We start from the raw sequence: 22,021 nt of genomic DNA, 5'->3' as shown, positions 1-22,021 counted from the left end.
AGAAACAGAAAAAGTTTCAGTCACTGAACTACCCTCAAGTATTTTTTTCTTACAAAGCATAAACAAAATGGAACTGGAAAAGCACAAATACCTCCACTAATTACTAGCAGACTCTCCTTCTTCTCCTTTTCAAAGCGAGTTGCCATTTCTTCCTGAGAGGCTTCTTCATCCTCTTTATCTTCTTGTAGTCTCTTCATCCTTTCCATCAAGGCCTCCAGCTCACTTAAAGAATCTGCAATCTGCAAAAACACCATGACATTCTGCAAAATTAGAAGATAGACAATGTGTGTCATCTTCGGATTTCATGCTTGACAACAAGTGCTCTCAAAACCAGACAGCAGCAGCAAACACAAAAACTGAAGCCAGAATGCATTTTGTCACATACAGCACAGACAACAGCTTTCAGACAGCAAGAAGACAGGAGCTGGGAAGCGTTAATGTAACCTATTGCAGTAATTTCTGCAGTGGGATTAACAGCATAGAGGTGGTGTTTGAATGTAGGAACCACAGTCACTTATACATTCCCTCATGTAGATAGCTCAGAAAAATCCATCTGTGGGCCCTACATCTATCAGAAAACAACTTTTAATACAAAGGTAACTTTTTTCAGTCTATTGGTAATGAAAATATGTTTCTGAAGAGATACAGTGCAATACTGCAATGCAGAAACACAACCTCAGATGGCAAATCAGTGCTTTTCACTATGTATGATCAAAATAACTATTATGTTGACCCTTTTTCTTACTTTTGTGAGGAAAACAAACCACTTTTTCCTAGAAATACATCAAAGTTTTGGGTGCTCTGAAATGTACTTATCATTTAGATTTTTCATAAGATAAATTGTTTGAGTGGTTTTTTTCCATCTTTTCGAGTCTGTTCTTCTGCCTATAGCTATAATTGTTTTCTAGTATGCTGCTCAGTGCTTAACCAGCAGCACAGACTCAGCAGCAACCCTTGGCCCAGTACAAATGGGGAGTAAGACACCCTTGTTGTATGAGCTAGCATGTCTTACAGGCTAGAAGTTTAAGACACAGCAATTGAACTAAGCGATCACATGTTCACATTCTTCTGCTAATTGTAAAAATTATATCTAGCGAGTCTCTCATAGTCCTGACCTTCCATCAAAGGCAACGAGGCTAATTAATCAGTCAGCATTAATTCAAGGACATGTCTTCAAAAGCATTATAGAGCCCCTTTCAGGAAAAAAAGTTCACATTTAAGTTAATTAACTAGTAATCAAAGCTCTCTGTTGATTCAAGACTGAAACACCAGCATGAAGAATTAAGTAATTTTATTTCAGACATTTCCTCCCATCTACATGGAAGTGTTTCAGAACTGACCTGTTTTGTGATTGTAGGCCTTGAAGTTAAAATTACTATTATTATTATTACTACTACTACTATTTTTTTCCATTTCTTTTTTTTATTCCACATTAGAAAATGGATGCCACCATGCTCCACTCAATGCCACACTGTCTGAAGAAACTGGAACTTGAAGCTTTCTGCCGAAAGCAAAGTTTTAGTCTTGCCAAATGGGTTGTGAGATTAACTATCAAAATCATATTCCTCTGACTACCATCCACAGTTACAATCCTGGTTTTCCATGGATTATACAGAAAATTGCCAGAATGAATGTAAGAATTACAAGACTCGAGCACTCCCGTAAAGTAGACAAAGACTTTCAAACTACCGTGAAATTTAAGCAGGAAAGAAAGGAAAAGTTTTCTAATGCAAAACAGAGGCAAGCAAAAGAATTTTCTTGCAACACTAACCCCAAAGTTGCTACTTGTGAGGGATGCATTTTCTATGTTGTTGTCATTGGCAAGATCACAGACACAGAAGTTGTTGACTGCTATAAGTCTGACTCCATTAGATGTATCCGGATCTCTCTCTGGATTAATGCCACTACCAAATACAAAACTTGCCAAGGCATGATAATGTGCCAACAGGACAACAGCATGCACCAGTTCAGGAAGAGACCAATTATTTTCCCCAGTCTTGACAAGTTTCTGAAATGAGAATAAAAAATGTGTAAATTTAAAATTTCCTTTGGCCTCCAGCTTTTCTATAAAACACTATGCATTTTAAAAAGGGATCAATTATTTTCTTCCAATAATACCATATTCCTCTTGCACACAAACTTCACTGGATGAAAAAAAAAGAGACAACTAACAGATTACCTCTTTCCCTTTGGGGCCATTTTAGCCAATGCTATTCCTAGAAAGAAAATCTTGTTGGCTTTGTCACACAAATTCTCCTGTCACACAGGAGAATTTATTAGCTTGTTCGATGCACTAGTACTTCCCTGAATTTTTTAACTCAGGGTAATGGAGCCTAACCCGACACCCACATAGTGCTTGGCAGTCCTTTTTACCACACATTTATTGCTATTTACAGGGCATGACTGAAGAGGTACCTGAATGTGCTCTTTTGTGATTAGCCAGGGCCGGTGCGCAAGGAGTTTGTTTATTTCGTTCAGATTTTTCAGTCTTTGGGGAATGTATTCCAAACCATTCAACCACTCTGCAATCCCACCAGTCTTTAGAAACTCATCAACGTGCATATTTATTAGGTAGGAACACTGATGTCTGGCAGCAGCCTGGAATAATTAAACACAGAGGGAAAAGTGCAGCACATTATCATGTAATCTGATTTTGCTGAGGGTGGAAGACAGGTTATTAACACAAAACAATGTTTTAAGTACAATTTCATTCCTAAGGCCTTGTGTTACATTGCAATGCATTTCTATACAGTATGGAGGATTCTCTAATAAAAATACATTTGATTACTCTGAACTGGAGAATATAATTTAGGTTGGAAAAGAACACTAGAGGAGAATCCCCTGCTCACAGTAGGGCTGACTTAGAACAGGTTGCTCAGAGCCTTGTCCAGACAAGATCTCCAGCTTTGGAGATCACAGAACCTGTCGTGGTTCCCACTGCAATGTCTCAACATCCTCACAGTAAAAATTGCTCTCCTAGTGTCTACCTGGAATTTGTTGTGAGTCGAGTCCACTCATCTTACTGCTGCACAGTGATGTTGGCATGTGAGAAGTGTATCGCTGCAGGAAACAGGGAATGAGGTACATTGCCTATTTTCCTTTCTCACTGAAAACTTTCTGGCTAGGCATGCTTTATTCTGATAAAAATCTGCTACAAAAATTCACCCACTGTCAAAGTATCACACTAATCTCTCATTTCTAAAGTCTTCCTTTTTTCTTCCTTTTCTAAATACAGAAGTGAAAGTTGCAGGAGAAGATCCACAGGCTGTTGGTACATACCATTATAGCAATGTAGTGCCTATAGGGCAAAGGAAGGGGCCCATCCATGCGCAGCATATAGAACTGGCTGCGGAGGAAAGACTCCAGGTACTGAGTATGGATACTCATGACCTGTGTGATGTTGTCCAGGCGACCAGACGTAGAATATTCTTCCACAAGAAGATTAGTACGTTCATCCAAACCATTTGCTTGCATAACCTAAAAATAAGATGGACACATTTTAGCAGAGAGAGAGAGAGATTTTCTTTAGCTTTAGCTCCAGGGAGAAACATACTGTGGTATGAAAGGTTTCCTTGTGTACAGATTTAAAGGCAATGATGGAGATCTGGATGTATATTTACAAACATACATGCTTGCATGCATGCAAATACACACATACAGATCCTACTTGTATACTGAGAACTGAAGAGCACTTTATACAGAACCTCTGTTATTTTAATGTTTCTACAAAAACCAAAAACATTTTTCTGTAGATCTTTCCAAAACAGCTAAAGTCAAACCTGTATAGAGAGCTGGAAGTAAGTAAGAACTAAATGGAAAGTAAATTCTTTGTGGAAGGCAGCCTGTATAGACACATACTACCCGAGCATTCAGCTCTAAAACCAATTTCAAAATTAATGGAGAGGAACTAGGTTATGTAACTAAATTATAGAAAGAGCCTGGCAATCTACCCCTTCTGTGCTTGTATAATTGAAGAGGAGATCAAATGCTAATTTGTCCATAACATTGAAGTATTATTTAGAATAGGAATTTAATGCTTTCTTTAAACAAAAGCTGTTCTTTAATTATTCCAACCAATCCAAACCTTGGGCACAAGATGAAATGAAACAGTAGAAGAATAAGTAGCTCTTGCATTGCAAGCCCTGACACAGTATTACTGCTATTACTCAGTGTTTATCACTAAGAACAGCCACTCTCAACATGTTCACCACTGAAGTTACAAGCACAAGACTAGAGTATCCAGTATTTATTCTGACACTGCATAGTAATAAATCAGCCAGTTTACTATTGCAAACATCATGACATGAGAACACATTTTAGATAGATTACTGCACATGAAGCTAGAAAGTGCCAAAAACCAAGAAGACACAATATTCTATTTCAAATACGTTTTCTTTCTTTGTGATGGGATGAGTGGACCGTGTCTCAAATATTTTTCTATCAGATCTCATATAGAAGTTACATATAAAGAACCACCAACAACATACTATATTTTCACTTCTCACCAGTGTACTTTCCTATTTTAATTCATGAGCCCAGAAAGAAAGGGAGGAACAGCTACACAGTTAGGCAGCTCCATCATTTTTACATATGCATCTTCATTATGACAACTTTTCTGTGTTTTGTACTCAAAATGATGCCTTCTCAGTTTTCCTTAATAATGTTTTTACTGTCAGAAGTTTATTCACACATTAGAGATCACTTTATCTCACTTACTACTGTACATCCCTTGCTCTACTGCAAGGAGTCTCCCTTATTCTTCAGCAAGTATATTTAAGAGATCTTTGTCTCATTTAGTGCTTTCTTGGGGAAATCATACTTTTCAAACATAGGCTTCTAATCTTCTTCAGCTTGCCAGGGATTTTCCTTGTAACAGTATAAATTATGAATAGAAATTCTGCTGACAGCATCAAAATATAGTCAGATAGGACTGCACTGTTGCTATATTAGGCATAGCAATATGCCACATTATTATTTCTAAGATTTATCTTTACCTCTATTACTATCCTCTTCATACTGTGCATGTATTTCCTCCTGATTTATTACCATCCATAAACATATTTTTTTGCTCTGCTTTTAAAGCCTTATGGCACTTTAAGAGCTTTAAAGGAACCTTTACAATTAAGTTGTTATTGCTCTGCCCATATTCCTTCCATTACAACAATAAATCAGGCTTTGACACCAGCAGTGTTATTATCAAGATTTGTGAGACATTCAGTGTGTTACTAGTCTCTAACTAAATCCTTCCTATTTGCTCCGTTATTTCATGACAAGGAGTGAGGGAAAAAGGTAGTAATTTGCTTAACAAACCACAGTTAGCATTTGTTTGTGATACTGAATAGCTGTTTTATCCATACAGCTGGAGGGTCCCTGCTTGTACTGGGCAACCGCTTGGGTTACTCCTTTCTGAGATTTCTCCTGCACCCTTGGCTAGTGCCTGTACCAAGTGTCTCAGCTTCTCAGCTTTGAAATAAATTCATTAACAATTCTCTCAAAATATGTTACAATTTTAACTACATTTCTTTTTCTACTTTTAATATAATTATTGACTTTATGAGAAAAACTAGGTCATTACAAAATTTGGCATCTCAAGTTCACCTTGTATTTCATGCGAAAGGGTGGCGTTCTCTCCACAAGTTTGACTGGCTGGAACTCATTCTACTCCTCTTTTCCCAAGTTTAAAAGACTCTTTGACCTCTCCTCCTTTTTGCTTAATTATGTTTTCTTGTTGGCATCCTTTACACCCTCTCCATTTGGTTTTAAATTCAAACCTTGCTGGCGTATACATGGAGAGAGGCTCAGAGAACAGCGGCTATCTTATCTTTCACAATGTCTTTTTGGCCCTTCTGGCATGTGAATTATCTGTCTTTAGCAACTATAAGACTCTGTGAAGATTGAGACCATGAGAGAACACCACCATAGCAAACTTTCTACCTACTGCAGCAAACTGCAAATCAGGGCTTACCTCGAACATTCAGTCATTGGCAGAATCTTGAGTCTGAAATCCAACCATACCTTTCAACCATAAATTCTCTCAAGAGCCACAGCTACAGTCTGAGGAGTGAAGTCATACTTGCAAACTCTCTCAAACTGAAGGTCAGACACTGCTCTGAGAGCTGTATAATTATACTGCTGCAATACTGAACAGGCCTCCCCTCAGGTCTGGCATTATGAATAATGTGTTCAACTGCTGCCTGAGAAGAGCAGAGCTGTCACTCATGGCTGTCTCCAGAAGTGCTGGTGACTGAAAAGATGTCAAACAGCACCACTTGTGTGCAAGGACAGGGTGGTTCTTACCCACTGGAACCTGCTCCAGAGAAACCATCACTTGCTCTCAAGGGAGTTCATCTGGGTACCATGGAACAAGCAGGGTCATAGAACTGTCTTTCAGTATTGCTATTTTAAAAGCTACCACCCGCCTTTTCCAACTAACTGCAAACTTACTTCATTCTCTGGTATAAAGGCACTTGGTCCTCTTGTCAATGGTGGGGAGACTTGTACTCTCTTTTCCTGTAAAACAGTCACATAATTCAGTCAGCATCAGGAATAACATACTAACTCGCTTTATCTCAAAAGGTCTGGATTCAGTTCTCTTCCCAAAGCCACCTGGATGTTTTACAGCCCACTGAGGAGGTGATGCCACCACACTACATTTAAATCAACTTTAATCAGCTTTTTAAATGTACTTTGCATGAAGGAACGGCACCAATTTTGGCAAGGGATAAGGCAGAAAAAACCTCAAAAAATCTAATCCCAGTTGGTTTACAGACCAGCTTGAAGATACATAGACAATAGCAACAGAACATCTGGCACAATGCTAAAATTAGCCATTTACTGGACTGAATGGAAGTTTGAAAACTGAGGGGAAAAAAAGCTACACTGAGGAAATTATAAGCAAGATGCTGGTTTTTTTTTCAATATCAGCATCTGATGAGATCTTTAGTGTTGTGAAGAGCATAAGCACTTTGTGTGCCAAATATTGGCAAGAAAAGCACAGTCCAAGCAAACTAGCAAGACCCAATTACAGGCTTGTTCTAGAAGCCTGATGAAATGGCCACCTTGCTCACTGCCGAGCCTGGAGAAAAATGCATGCAGCACAAGCCTCAGTGTGCAAACCCCAGATATAAGGCATGAGGATATATTTAGTACAGAACAAGCTGATAATGTAACAAGAGCCAGAGGACTTTTTAGATTTTTTAGGGATAAGAAACTGAACTAAGATAAACTCTGGAGCCTTTTACAGCATGGCTGCTGTCAGCCAGAGGAGTGAAGGGGACCTGGGGAGGCTCCCTGCTCCCCTGGATCATCAGAGGCAGGACCAGCACTGTCCACGTCATTCCTGACCAATGTTGGTGTAATCCTCCTGGAGGTTCCTCCATCTCCATGGGTCATTTATTTCAGTGACTAACCCCTCAGATTGTTAAAACGTTTTCCTAACGTCTAATCTGAATTTCCCTTGCAGTAATTTAAAGCAGTTGTTTGTTGTCTTTTCTTCTTTTCCTCTTTACGGTTATTTTCCACCTATCTGGGTGACTGCACACTTGTCTCAAGTCCCTAATTGCACTACAGCATTGGTGACTCTTAATATGTTATCCATAAACAGCAGTACTGGATTTGCATACTAAATATTTCATGCCCCTAACATAAAGCCTGAGGTTTTCCATAACAAATGAGCCTTAAATACCTCTACCGGGCAGGCTTAAGCTTAACCACCATGTGCACAAACAGCAGTGCCAGTCCCAGAATGAATGTGCCACTGATTTCCACAAAGGAAAATCAAGCCACTGGAGCTGCGTAACCATTGTCCTGATCCTTAAAAACATTCTGTCCTTTCTAAATTAGATTAAAAAATAACATGCAAAAATCAACAGTGATTATTCAGGAAAGATGTTCCAAAGCAAACTCTCGCAGGACAATTGAGTTTGTGACTTTGGAACAATTAGCTGCTAAAAGATGCAGAAACAAGCTGGACCAATTGAGTGAAACCTAGCAGCCAGGAGACAACTTACTGCATCTGCTGCCTGCTGTCACATCCACAAAAATCCTGTAAAATACTTGTTATGTATAAAATGTACTCAATCTAAAGTAGGATGTAGAGATACCGGGTATCTACACATGCAACCCCTTATTCACACAGTTACACAAGGCAAAGGAAGACATCTTCTCACTTCAAATACACAATCTTGCCAGCAGCCAGTCATTTCTGCCAACACTGAAGAAAAAGAAATGTTTTCCAAGATTGCTAGTAAGGTTGCACTTTGCTTGGTTTGTAAAGGTTATCTGAAAATTAAAGCTTAAAACCTTAATTTCATATTGAATAATTTGGAGGAAGCAGCTTGCATGAGTGACACAACTTGGACATCTGTGCACTGTCAGCTCTCGCTGGAGCATAGGTCTAAATCAGAGCTACACCACTGAATTCTCCATCTTGCTCTCTGATCTGTACCTCCTTCAGGCTCTGCAAAAGCTGGTACTCAAGGCAGACCAAGGCAAAAAAATCCATATGTTACTGGATTCTAGCAGGATCTGGGCTCCATTCCCTTGTTTTCCCATTCAATATGACTGGTATTACTCCTTTGACCCTGCAGATAAGCTATTGCTGAGAAGGAAAGGAGGAAATGGTACTTGGGTGGATGAATATAGGCAAGTATCAACAATTAATTCCTGTGAACGATGACAGAAAGCCAAGAAGATAGTCAGACATGAAAAATGTGTGTTAAATCTTTTACAAAAAGAACAAACCCAGTGCCTTTTGGGTGGTGGCAATTCTAACAAACACAAACCTGGAAAAGAAAAAAAAAAAGACAAACAACCAAAACAAGAACAAAAAACCAAAAGCCCAAACACGATTATTCAAGTTGGTGAGTCTTATCACTGCACACTTCCAGGGACCTTGGTTTTTTCAATATTAGAAGTGTATACTCTTCCCCCTTCCATCAACACGAAAGATTATTTTGCCTTCATGCCAAAGCTTTTATTTTATTAAAACTGGTTAAAACAAGCTTGTTAGGAGAAAAGGAGCAAACATCATCTGGTTGCTCAAGTTCTCGGGATGCTATTAATAAAAACATGGTAAGCACTAAGAAAGATAACTTTGTTGAGCTGTAGATAAGAACCACTGCTTCTGGGCATGCTTTATCTAGAATAGTGATTTCAGGTCTACTCAAGAACCCAAATATAAAAAACTGTGTATGGGAATTAGAAAGCAACACTGCAGATATATGGTCCTTTACAGCGGAAGTCCTTGCAAAGCTTTTTGTTTTTCAAGAAAGTGGTTTTGTTTTCCTGTCCAAGTAGTCTTTGCAGGTTACACTAGCTATCACTAAGTCAGCCAGGGTCCCAAGTATCTTATTTGAAATGGGATTCTTATGCTAAGTGGATGAAGCAAGAAAGAGGTTGCTCAGCAACTAAAATGCTGTATGCACATATACCAGCCATTTTCTGCGTCATGTTCCTCCAGAAACGCATTGCCAGAGTAGGAATAAGTATCTTAAAAGGTTTGCAACCAATTCCATTTACATTAAGACTAGTGCCTTTCTGGGGGCTGTTTCTTCAGGAGAAAAGAGAAGATTAAGAGCTTCAAAGCAGAAAAAACTGCACCTGAGCAGGTTATTGAGAGAGGGGCCGCTGCAAGCCAGAGCCTAGAAGCAGGTTTAGCAGTCGTACACTGTGGCATCAGACAGCAGAACGAGACCTCTGCAGAGCTGCTACAGGAATTCATGAATAAACAGGCCTATGTAAGCTCTATCTGTGACTTCTTCCTGTCCTTACACTGCACTTGCAATGGTATCAGGAGCTGCATCAGGAATTTTAACAGTGGAAGCATTTCACCTTTCCCTGTCTATAAATTGCAAGAAATATCTTCATCCTTGGGTGAGCTCTGCACAAACCCCACAGAGGCAAAAGCTGCAACTTGACATCTCAAGGGTTTATTTTCAATTATGTCAGTGACTGTGCACCCTCTCTCCAGAGCCAAGATGGGCACTGGGACATGGCACCTGCATCTCAAATAGCTGCTGGGCTGCCATGGCAGATCAAGGGATGCCAGAGCCACTTGGTTGGCGATGCGGCCATGAAGTCCAAGTGGGAGCAAGCAAGAGCCCAGTTGGCACTGGAACAAGCACAACAGCTTTCCTTCCAAAGCCTAAAGCAAAAGAAATAACTCTTCTTCCTCTTTGCTATCACATGAATCACTGTGTCCTCAGGCTTTAAAAAAATGGCTATTTTTAGCAAGCTGTAAAAGGAAGCTGTTTTATTTGAGAATAGAGGTGCTAGGTGGCAGGGCTGATCAAAGAGCTGGTTTTGGAAGTACTTCTGAATGCCTATGAATGCAGAAAACATAGGCAAGAAGCAAGTGGTCACACTGCTGCAGGTGCACAGGCACTTCTCACACGTGTGGCACATAAAAACTGATTCATCCTGAACTTGACATCAAGGTGGTCACGCTTCTAGGGAAAAAAAAAAAAAATTTGCACATCAAGATAGAATTTTGTAAGCTGTGGCAATGCTGCCACTTGTGTCCCTGAACTCCCAGGGCAGTTCCAAGAAACCCTCATGAATGGGCTCAGAGCCTCCCCTCTGACAAAACCTGCCACTGCTACGAAGACATCAGGATAATAAACAGCACCAGATCACATATAAACCCTAAAGGCATCACAAAATTAGCTTTTCCTGAGGAAAAAACTCTTTCTTAAACAAGAAGGAATGTTTTTTGTGGGTAAGGTAGTAAGTACAAATTATTTATTACACCTTTTCTTATATTATAATCTACAAGCGACTTTGCTACCATCCAGTATGTATAAGGATCTTTATTATTTAAATTCAGTGTTCTATCTCTTTTTAATACACATGATCATCTGCAGCAATAATCTGAGTCAAGTCTGTCACTGAGACACCTGGATGGGAGTGGAGAACTAGGTATAGGACTCCCTGTCTGGGGCTGAATCTCCCCAAAGGCATCCGGTTTTCCCACTTTCCCATCTTTATCTTATAAATCTTCAAACTCAAAATACACCAGTTCAATCTCATGGATTTAATGCTGCAGAGCCCACTTTTGGTTTTCAGTGTGACAGACACAAATGCCTTGTGTTTTGGTTCACACAGTACAGGCAGCGTTATTTGCTACTGATGCTGGTTAAAACCCTACCTACAAACTGGTTTCTCCTACTCTCATTGTTGCTCACTGAATACATTTTCACTTTCAGTTCTTAGATCCTGGAGCAGGGTCTACCTTCACTGGCTCTGATCACAGTGAAATGCTCCAGGTTTCAGTAAATTATAACACAATTTTACAGTCTGGACCATCTGTTCATTCCATCCTCACTGAAGACAGAAGAAAGCATAAAAAAAAAAAAGTTTTCTGAACACTGATTTTGTCTTAGCTTCTACTTTTATTCAAATCCTTCCTTAGGATGCAGGAGGGATTTTGTTTATGCATCCAAGTTGCATTTTGGCAGAGGAAGAAGAGTTTAGAAATGTTTAGGCAGAAGAAATGATTTGCAAGAAGCTTACAATGCACCCAATTCATTTTAGATGGAAACTTTAATACTTTTCATAAATTTACAGAGGATTAGTATAAAAGGTAAAGATACACATAATCTTGCTGACTAAAAAGAAAACTAAATAGTCACAATTTAAGTGTCTTCACATGTCAGTACTCCTGTGAGGCTCTGACTGACAAGAACAAAAAACTGTATTCATCAAAGCTGTGAAATTTTGACATTTATTGACAAACATTTATTGATGCATCATTTTTTTAAAGAAAAATGCATTGCATTGTAACCTCAAAAATTTGGATACACAGTTGAAGGGTAAACTTCAATGTGCTGTTACTCCAAACCATTTCTGTTGAGAAAGAAAAGCCAAACCCCCAAAATTTGAAGAGAAATAATCTGAATGATGCACAACACTTTATTTGATGACAATCCAGAACTCATCTTTATGACTGATCCGTTCCTATAATTCAACCCTGGACACACCTCCAGAAGCAATAAGAGAGATGTTCAGAATAAACAATGTCAAAATGTTAAGAGTTCACAAAGTAAAAGTCCTAGCCTACAGTCATTTGTTAGGGGTATTTCAAGTGATTTTGCAACAGTTTCTTCCTCTTAACAGCCTGTACAACTCCAAAAATGCAAACTAAGCCATAAAGATGAAAATAAGCAGAGGAAGTCAAACAGCAGGAAATCTTTTTTATGGAACAGCATTTCAAAATACTTAAACAGTCACTTTTAACATTAAGAATTTGGCATTTTTGTGCCTCACAGCTGATGAAGTGGTGCAAAGAGCCGGGAAGAGAGCCAGTGTAGTACAATTGATGGGGAGCTTTTGCTTTGGTAACAGGTTACAGACCTTTTGGATTTCACACAATGAAAGGAAGCCTATCCCAAGTTCCCATCCCTCCACCAGCTATTAAGAACACAATTCACACTAATTAGAAACCAAAGGGCAGCAATTTCTACCCAACCCAAGATGGATGGCCAGGCAGCCGAAGTCCCACAGCAGTTCCTTGTTCTTTGAAAGATATCTGGTACACTTGGACCTACAGAAGAAAAACTCAGAACTGAACATGAAGTTACTGGCAGAAAAGCCTATCACCTTTTTCATAAAGAAAGTCTACATCTGCATCCTTATTATTCCCACTGCTGTACTGCTCTCTTTGTCTTGGAGATAATTTCTGTGGACCAAAACCAACCTTCTGCTGGGAGCAGACAGGTAAGGACTGCAAGTCAAATGTCAGAGTAACAAATGATCTGAAAAACACTTCTTTATTTAAGAAACCCAAACTGCATTTTGCATTTTTGTCAGATTAGACCTAAATATACCAAGTAAAAGACACACCTGTATCTCAATATTGACTGAAGTAACTGAAGTACAGAGTACATATAACTGGGAAAGTAAGGCTGAGGCTCCTGACTGGAAAAATGAAAAGACCTCAAGGAAATTTGCTCAATTAATAGTGCCAAGTCAAACCCGAATATTGATTCTTAACACATAAAAAGGATGAGAGACAAATAGCTACTTCTTCTATTTTCTTGTTGCTCAAGAATCACTTCCATTTAATTTAAGCCAAACCTCAAAATCTGAGTTCGTATTCATGCCCCAATCCTTATCAGATACCGAGGTTGAAACTCAACTGACCTAAATCAGACACCCAAATCAGAGTTAGCCAGCTGGATTCTGGTTACAACTAAAAAAGAAACGTGATGTCTAACTCAGAATGAGATCAACTGTGCCATGGAAAGGCCTGAATTTCCTCCATAGACTAACAGGAATCTATGGCTAAGCAGGTAGTGATCTGAAGCTAGGCAAGGCATGTACCACCAGCAGACAAAAAATGGTCTTCTGGTCTACTTCAGCATTCAAAAAACAAAAATTAAAAAAAAAAAAACAAAACCAAAACCAACCAACCAACCAACCAAAAAAAAAACAACAGGGAAAAAGTAATTAAAAAGTGAGAAACAATCCTTCTGTCATCTGTCCCTGGAGAACTTCACCTCCTTCCCTCCCTACACACCCAAAAGTAACACTGGAGCTTGTGTGCTCCCCAACAAATGCCCTCAGGACAGAAGATCTTGTGAGTGAGTGTCTAGATGACTCAATATACTACAAGCACAGCAGAAGAGCATTTTCTATTTTTCAACAGCATCAGATATTAGGAGTAAAAGTTACAGTGGAAAACTTCAGTGGTTTTAGCTGGGACTTGTTTTATCTGTACCTTGGCTCCCTTCCACCTTCAGGTTTAATCCAAATCTGACAATACACTAGACCGATCAATATCATCTAGTTTGGAGAACACAGCCTTTAGCCATTAACTTGGCAAAACTGCACTGAGTTAATCTAGTTAATCTGCCTTCTCATCAGCCAGGACAATAGTGCTGTGTGTTAATGAAGAGTCTCGGAAGCAGCATGGCGTATCCTTTAATCCACTGCCTCCCATGCAGAGGGCTGCCTTGTCCTGACTGAGCACAGCCCATCTAACCAAGCCTGGTTTGGCTCTGCCAGTGGGGTCCCACGTGCACAGGAGGCTGCAGGCTCAGTGTGGGTAAGGGCAGCAACTGTGTCATCAAGCGTGTGGTCTCCATCCTCTCCTACGGAGAGACCGTATTGACTTCCCCATTCGATCCATGCAGCAAACCAACAGGTACAACAAACATTTGCTAAAAAGTGCAGATAGAGCAGCAGCTGCTTTGACAGGCCTGAATTAATACCTAAATTAACTACTGAGAGCACAGCCTCTTTTACAATACAGTAATCGAATGGTTAAATACTTCAATTCATCAAACACACATTCGATTTATTGGGCATACTGCCAATTGGAGAGGCCTAACTGGTGGAGATTAAAAAACAAAAAGAGAGAAATACCCCTAGGGTTATGCAAATCCATCATGTATCCCTGGCAGAACTGTCTCCCAAGAATGCTCTACCGAATTTTTAATAGAAGTATTGTCTGAAAATACATGCCTTGTAAGCAAGCAAAATAGAATGGTATTCATCCATTCTGTAAATGTCTAATGATATCCTCCTACAGTTAAGAAAGTGGTCTAGGGTGTGGAGGTTTTTTTGGGTTTTTTTTTAATGTATTTTGAAGATGTTAGATGTTTGAAATACTAGATTAATGTAAAAGTAGTACACAGCAAAATACTCCAACAATTTTTTATAGAAAGACTGCAATTCATTCTAGAAAAACCTCCAGCACTACAGCATTTCAGCAGAGATCATCATCACCAAGGGTTTATAGGAAAGAAGATGCATTTTACTGCAGGTTACTATAAAAGCAGACTGTGAGAATTTTTAACCAGGGACTGGTATCAAGGCTGCATTCTCTCACCTTTCCTGTTTGGTACTTCCATCGCATCCATTATGACAAAGAGGACAGAGAGAGACTTTTCACGTGCAGTGTGACTTAAAACATCAAAATTTGGATTTTTACTAAGGTAAGACTCTTACAGTTATGCCTCCACTGCAGTCACTAGTACAACTGCTGCTCTTCTATAAATATTTAAAGCTATCTTTAAAAAAAATCCTTGGCTTCAGTGGTTTTTAAGAAGTCCTTGCTTAACAGTTCTTAAGTCAGGTGAGCACATGAAACTCAGCTGCACAACCAGCTTGAGAAACCATACAAATGTTATATCAGCCACTGCCGAGTTTTCAGTTGAAATGGTGAAGCTTGACAGTCTGGAGTGAACAGTACCATAAAGAGAGCTGCTCACGAGTATGGAGTCCTACCTTTGCACTTTAATGCAAAAAATAATAACAGTATCCTCCTCTGATTAGCATATCAGTCCCACCACAGCTGCAGGGAGGAAGCTGGGCTCTGACCCCTGCACCAGCTCTCTAAAATTGTTTCTTTCCCAGCTTCAACTACCTGCATGATAGGCTGGCAGAAGCAACAAGGCTGCACTGGTGTCCTGGCCACACAAGGTATTTTGCTGGCTGATGTGTTAGTCAAGCAATGTTTGTGACTAATGTCAAACACTACATAGAGTCACAGAGTATTCAGAGTTGGAAGGGTCCCACAAGGATCATTAAGCCCAACTCTTTAGTGAATGGCCTCTACTTGTTTATTAACTACCAAACACTGAAAAATATTCATTAGTAAAGTGTGGAAATCTACCAAGAAGGTAAAGTTTGAGTTTTCCAATGTGAAAAGCTGTTCGATCTGTAGCTATGAGATCTCAGATCATACAGCCCTGTTTCCCAGGCACTTCCACTACTTTTCACCAAGCAATGTCACTATATGGTTACAGCTCTCTCCTCTTGCAGCTGTTCTCCTAAAATTCTGGACGAGATACCCTCTGCCTGCTTCCCTGATCAGCCATTGAATCAGGACATTTAGGTGGAAAGTTTGAATTTTATCAAGAGCAGCAAACCTGCTGCAGAGGCGCATTTCATTATCTGGAGCACATCACAGGTGCTTCTTCATTGCATCTCAAGGAATAGGGACAGAAGGGACAGAATAAGGACAGAAGCCCCACACTCCAGAAATAAACTTAGCAGGTGTCCCAGTCAACACTCCCTTTTGATAAGTCTGTATCCTTGTAATGTTTTCAGCTCAATAAAAACTTTTAGGACACTATCTATTTGCTGGTACAGCCGGTACAAGCACCTTTCACTTACCAACTACTATATACAACCAAATTCTATTCTGAGACATAAGAAAGTCAAGCAAATGGCACAAGCATGGGTTTTCAAACTGTTTTTCCCACATATTTTATGTACAAAATTATCATAGCAGTTATTTTAAATTTGTGTGCAGGAACTATCTTAAGTGTCACGGAAGTAACTTGCCAAAATTCAGAAAACCAAATCCTGTCACACAGATTAAGGAGGGAAATGTGCTCCCCTCAGTACTAAAGCTCCCCCAGCTAGTTTTCTGCCATCTTTTTCACACAGGATTGTGAAACACAGTTGCTTGAGTCTTGGAAAGCAACTCTGAACTGCTGAGCTTGCTGTCATAAGCATGTCAAGAAATTTTAATTGATTGCCTCCTGGCTGTCACAGTCCATGCATAGTGTGCTTTTATCGCCTCCAATAAAAGGATTAGGAACCAACCAGCAGGTGACAAGCTCAAGCAGAGGTACTTAACCTTTTCCACAATGTGCAACTAAGCTGTGAAAAACCTTGCTGTAGGATGCTGCAGACACCTGAAGTCAGCGTGTTTAAAAGTGTTCAAGTTCATGGAAGAGAATTACAAGAATGTTTATTAAATATGGTGAAATCACCTCCAGCTCAGGAAGTTTACAAGTTGCAAATACTTGGGAGACTGGGAGACAGAGCTGTGGAAGTGTCATGACAAAGCACTCCATTTTGCGTCCTCTTCCTTCAATATCTTCCCTTGGGCACTGACAGAGACAGAACATTGAGTTTCAACCTGACCCACTATATCTGCCCTAATGCTGTCATATATCTGCAGCAGATTGGTTTGAGAATACTACTTATTCTATAAATCCTATTTTAAAGTGGAACCTATTTTCTAATAAAGATAGGAATTGGCATTCCCCAAACAAGGATATATTTTAGCTAAACTGGACCATTGTAGAAATAAGCATTGTGCTAATCCAGTCTAGAAGATGCAGTATGTGTTGTGAAGCTCTTTTGTGCCTGGGTGAGCCCATTCGTACACTGTCTGTTCAACACAGCTAGTATCACAAAATTTACTTCAGAATCTTTACTACATTACACTTCAGTTCCTTACTAGCATTGGTTTTAGGAAGCAAGTGTTATTCTTCCCCTGTTCTGAATGCACCTCACCAGAAGTTCCATCAAATTATATCTGAAAAAGGAGAAGGAAAAAAAACCCCAAAGCGTTAAAACATGAAGACAATATACTTACAAACCATCCCTACTCACTTGATGGGCAGGTGATGTTTGTTTAGATGGATACTATCTAACTGGAAGAAAATAAGCACATACTGGCTACGCTACCCTACCATGAAGAACTTCAGCTAAGCTGTTCATGTTAACATTCAAGACAACATCAAAATATTAAAACACAAGGCTGATATAAGGTTTCTAATTTACAGCAAACAAAATTTGTGGTCAAAGTTCCTTAAATTTTAAGTCAATCTATTGAAAAACTTTTAAAAGAAAATGAGAAGCACCCTTGGCACAAGTTTCTTGGACAAATGCTTGTATACAACTGATGACCGCTGACCATCTTTGCTACAGTTCAAATAATGTAAGGAATGCTGATGATGTTCTCCTAGCTCTGCCTGGAAAGGGATAGTCCTCCTGGACATCCAAAAGCACCGATGTCCTCCTGCTTTAAGAGAAGCACCTTTTTTTGCCATCTTTCCTTGGTCGATGACTCAAACAGAAAGAATGTGCCAGACGAAAAATAAAATCTCCCTGACTAACACGCTTTACCTCTAGCCTAAAGGTACAATTTCCAAGAGCTAGCGCCTTGCTGTCTAAGCCAGGAGTTTAAGCCTCTTTTGATTAGTTGACTCGTAAGCATTTTTCAGAAGGAGGTGGCATCCACACGACTGAGTTTACTGAAGTAAGTCTTCTTACACAGTCTCCTTGAAAGAAGTCCATAAAAACCATATAGGTGCTAGGGCAACAGATGGAAAACCACAGGTGAGCCATTTTGCTTCTTCACCTGATGGGAAATCCTAAAACGGTCACCAATTAGAGAAAATTATTTCTCCAAGGAGTCTTGTTTGCAAAGGTTGGAGACTGTTATACAATGAGCACGGAGCTGACACACTAACTGTTTTATATTTGATTAGTCTGGGAGAGGAACAGCTTCATCTCAGTAGCACATTCACAAGCCACCAACTTTGCTGGAATGACCGTAAGAATACTTGCAGTCTGGCAGTTTCTTCCTCTTTCTTCTTCTTCTTTTTTTTTTTTTTTAAAGAACATTTTGCATTTTAAGTGACATCTTACCAAAGTGAGTCACTAGTAAGATACAATCTCCAAAACATGCTGACTTGTAGCTGAGCTGGTGGCAGTGAAGACCTAAGGTACAAATGCGTTTTCCTCATAGAGCTTAAAAGACACGCTGATTTTCAAAAATGAAGACTCATAACTGTTAGAGAAGACTTATTGTACGTAAATAAAAAACTTGTCCAGAGACAGATCAGCTATTCCTGCTTTCTTCAGCCACCCAGGCCAGCAGATTGACAGAATTTCAGATTTACCTCCAACCTCAGAGCTGATGGTGCTACCACCCCCTCAGATCATTGCCTACACTTTTACTAAGAGGGCTTTTGCTACATTTTGGTGAATTAACAACTCTACAAGAAAAGCACCAGCAAGTACCACAGAAATAATAAACCCACTTATTTTATACCCTGCCTGAATAAAGACTCCTGTAGCTATGGAAGAGTGAATAACCTGCACTGCCTAATGAGGTTCTCCACTGCGCTCTAGTTTACTTGCCCTTCCTTCTCATGAAGTCACCAAACCCAAACTGAGACCTTTTCATCAGAGTAAGTTCACAACCTATACTTTCAACCAGCTTAGCTCTGTACAGATAAAGGTTAATCCATGCAATGATTATTCCAACTTTTCTGAAGAAAAGTTCTGAAGAACCAACACCATAGACCTACCTTCTCAAACAAGACAAATTAATCATGTTGGAGGGCTGAATGCTGCCTCTATGTATTCATGAGGCACAACTTAACCCAAAGGAGTGTCCCATACAAAACAGCAACAGCACTGGATAGTCAAACTGCTTTTGCTTGTACGACAAGTTTCTGTTGGATAAATAGGTCAAGTAACTACACCTTTATCTAATACCTTTTGCATAAGTGGCCTAAAGAGCAGAGGCATGGAGGGAGACCTTCCTTCCACCTCCATTCCCCTTTTGCTTTATTAAGCCATGCATGAAAGACCATTCCACCATACCCTCTATGGGTGCAACCTGCTCTCTTTACACTTATCCTCTGCTTGGTTGGCACAAGCACCAACCTCCATCTCCCCTGAAGAACTACAATGCTGGCTGCAGGCTCCTTCAACCTTTAATTATGTTAAGTTGACCTTTTCGACCAACACACCTTTCCTCCTAACTACCTGTGAAGCGCCAGCACAGAAGTGAGACAAGTTTTAAATAGCTCGAATAAAAGTCACTTATTTCAAAGCAGATTCTACTCGAATGACCCCTTATGTTACTGCCTCATCCAGTAACGCAAAACTTGAAGCATTAATGTAATTGAACATTTTGTTTGGGTTTTCTGGAGGGAACAGAAGATGAAAATACTTTCTGAAGCATTAATATGGCATAAAGTAGTTGGGAGTTTTTCTAGTTCAACCCTACTACTGCATTTGTTTAAATGTGGAGACTGCAAAATGTAAAAATATTAAATATGGTGGAGAAACAGAACAAAAAAAAAACAAAACAAAACCACAAGGAAGAACACAAAAGGCCATGTCTGATTCTAGTGCAGATGCATTAGAGCCTGTCTTTTGAATTTCAGAGGGAAAACCTAACCAGTCAAAATGAACTTTTGATTAATGAACATTATGCACCTCTAGTGTCCCTCAAATGTTTTAATATGTCTCCTACCACTAGAGACTGGAAATTTCCACCACAGGATACTAACGGAGTCCTGATTCAGAGTTTTCTAGCAGTACTGGTCTGGAGTGAAAACAGCTGCAAATGAATGAAAGAGGACTTAAAAACAGCTGCCACTGCACCCAGTGGGTGTTTCAATTAGCTTTTAGAGGGAAAAGAACCAGCTCATAACAGGGAGAGATGTGGTGCTTTAAGTTTTTATTTATAGCGTGTTGTTGTCACCTTATCACTAGACAACAACAGTGACAAATTGTGAGCTTCAGCATGTTCCTACCTCATATACATGTGCTGTGTGTAATGCATGTGCACAGCCACTCTGAAGTCCAGCTGACTGAGTTAGAAGTCTAGGTGCTTCCCCATAAACAGTTGCCTTAATTTTCTAACTCTAAGCCAGTTATCACAGTAAGTGCTCACTGGAATAATCAAATCCTGATGCCGATTTCCAGGAAGGGTCAAGGTTTGCTCTGCCTGCTGAACAGCCAGTGAGTATTCACATGCAGGCAGCATGGTTGACTTCAAGACACAAATTGTAGTAAAGCAACATTTCAGGTGTTCTTCCATGTTGGATGAGATCCAACTGGTGTCAGGCAGAATATTTAGACAGCGTGTAGGTGCTCCATTTCATTAGAGGTCTAATGAAATTTCTAAATGCTAGAACAAATTACTATTTCCACACCTCTAATCAGCAATGAGAGTGCTTTAGAAAGAGAAATGTCAATCAACTCAGAGGGAATATTTTTTATTTTTTTAGTTAATAGGCATAATTACTTTAAAACAGATTTAGAACCATATGGCCAAAACCCCTCCAGATACATTTAGACAATAATGTAACTATATTCCCTTTACCACATACTAAAGCAGGAGACATTCAACATATTTACAAGTAGGTGCTATTAAGTTAGGTTCAACACTGTTAAGATACTGTTTTATTAAATAATTTTTAACTGCGCAATTCATACAGAGGAGAGAACATATGCTGGCTTTCAGTTGTTTGGTTAGTATCAGCCAGAGCAAATCCAATGCAATAATAAACTGCCCAGAGACAGATAAAAGATGAATTTGAGTAACCAGCTCTGTACTGCTCTAAGAATAGGTTACACTGGGACAGCTAGTACTTCTTCACTGTCATCAACATATCTCTGTTTTACTGAGGTCATGTGGATTTGCTCAGAAGCATGAATTCTCATTTTGAAAATGTTAAGTGAGGAGTCATTCTTGCAACCATGCCTCCCTTCTAAGGAACAATTTAATTGATCATTTATAGTGTCAAATGACTCTAAAAGCATTTACAATTCTCTCTAGTTTCATGTCAAAACTAAGTTTGAATTTCATATGCTTTAAAACAGATACACAATTACACATTTTGATTCCAAAGTGCAGCAACTGAGACATATTGACTGTGTTTATGATTTTATTGCCCATTCTGAATAGATGAAAACGTGATTTTCAAGTCACCTTTTAGTTTTCTTCCAAATGCATTTTGCACTTGAAGAGATAACAGAGGCCTATGGCTCCAAAGAATTCTCAAGAACGTGATTTCCCCTGGCTTCCATACATGTTAACCTAACATTTGTACATGTTGAAAGACTTAAACCAGAACCCGTAGGGTGATCCACACACTGACCACACAGTATTCTTGTGTGATGCAGACTTATTACTTCTGTTCCAGTCTACTCACAACATATGAAGTTAGGAATACTTCATAGTCTACTCCATTATTATTTTTTCCCACCTGATCCCCCGAGGAAAGGGACTGCTCATAGCCTCACACTATTACCAAGTTCGCTAGCTAGGAATCCATTAGAAATCCATTGTTGGTCTAACAAAACAAGATGTTTACCTTGAGAGAAATATGAGCGTCATTAACAACAACAACAAAAAAAGGTGTTTAATCAAGAGGCTGTATCTGTTTATTTATCTTACCCTAATTTGGGTAACCAGGGACGTTCAGGAAAGATTCATGATATCTTGCTAGATTAAGAGCACTGACTTCTGTCT

At 39.4% G+C, this 22,021-nt stretch overlaps 1 protein-coding gene across 4 annotated transcripts in view; it reads right to left on the bottom strand.

Annotated features, from left to right (window-relative positions):
* Positions 1–22,021, bottom strand: part of SESN3 (sestrin 3) — a 40,384-nt gene that overhangs the window by 10,647 nt on the left and 7,716 nt on the right. For 2 of the 4 annotated variants that reach the window (XM_017816042.1, XM_017816040.1), the window contains exons 2-6: positions 6,445–6,510; positions 3,280–3,477; positions 2,416–2,598; positions 1,772–2,008; positions 92–260 (exon numbers count right to left, since the gene is read on the bottom strand). In XM_017816042.1, the coding sequence (XP_017671531.1) occupies positions 92–260; positions 1,772–2,008; positions 2,416–2,598; positions 3,280–3,474 (784 nt within the window). In that variant the 5' untranslated portion in view covers positions 3,475–3,477; positions 6,445–6,510. Of the gene's footprint in view, positions 1–91; positions 261–1,771; positions 2,009–2,415; positions 2,599–3,279; positions 3,478–6,444; positions 6,511–8,009; positions 8,038–22,021 lie in introns of those variants that run through there. The other 2 variants (XM_017816041.1, XM_017816039.1) reach the window with 2 other exon arrangements.

This window comes from Lepidothrix coronata, unplaced genomic scaffold, assembly GCF_001604755.1.
Source record: "Lepidothrix coronata isolate B3197 unplaced genomic scaffold, Lepidothrix_coronata-1.0 Scaffold53, whole genome shotgun sequence".
In the NCBI taxonomy this organism is placed as follows: domain Eukaryota; kingdom Metazoa; phylum Chordata; class Aves; order Passeriformes; family Pipridae; genus Lepidothrix; species Lepidothrix coronata.
The sequence above is the reverse complement of the archived record's forward strand: the minus strand, read 5'-3'. Positions and strand labels throughout refer to the sequence as shown.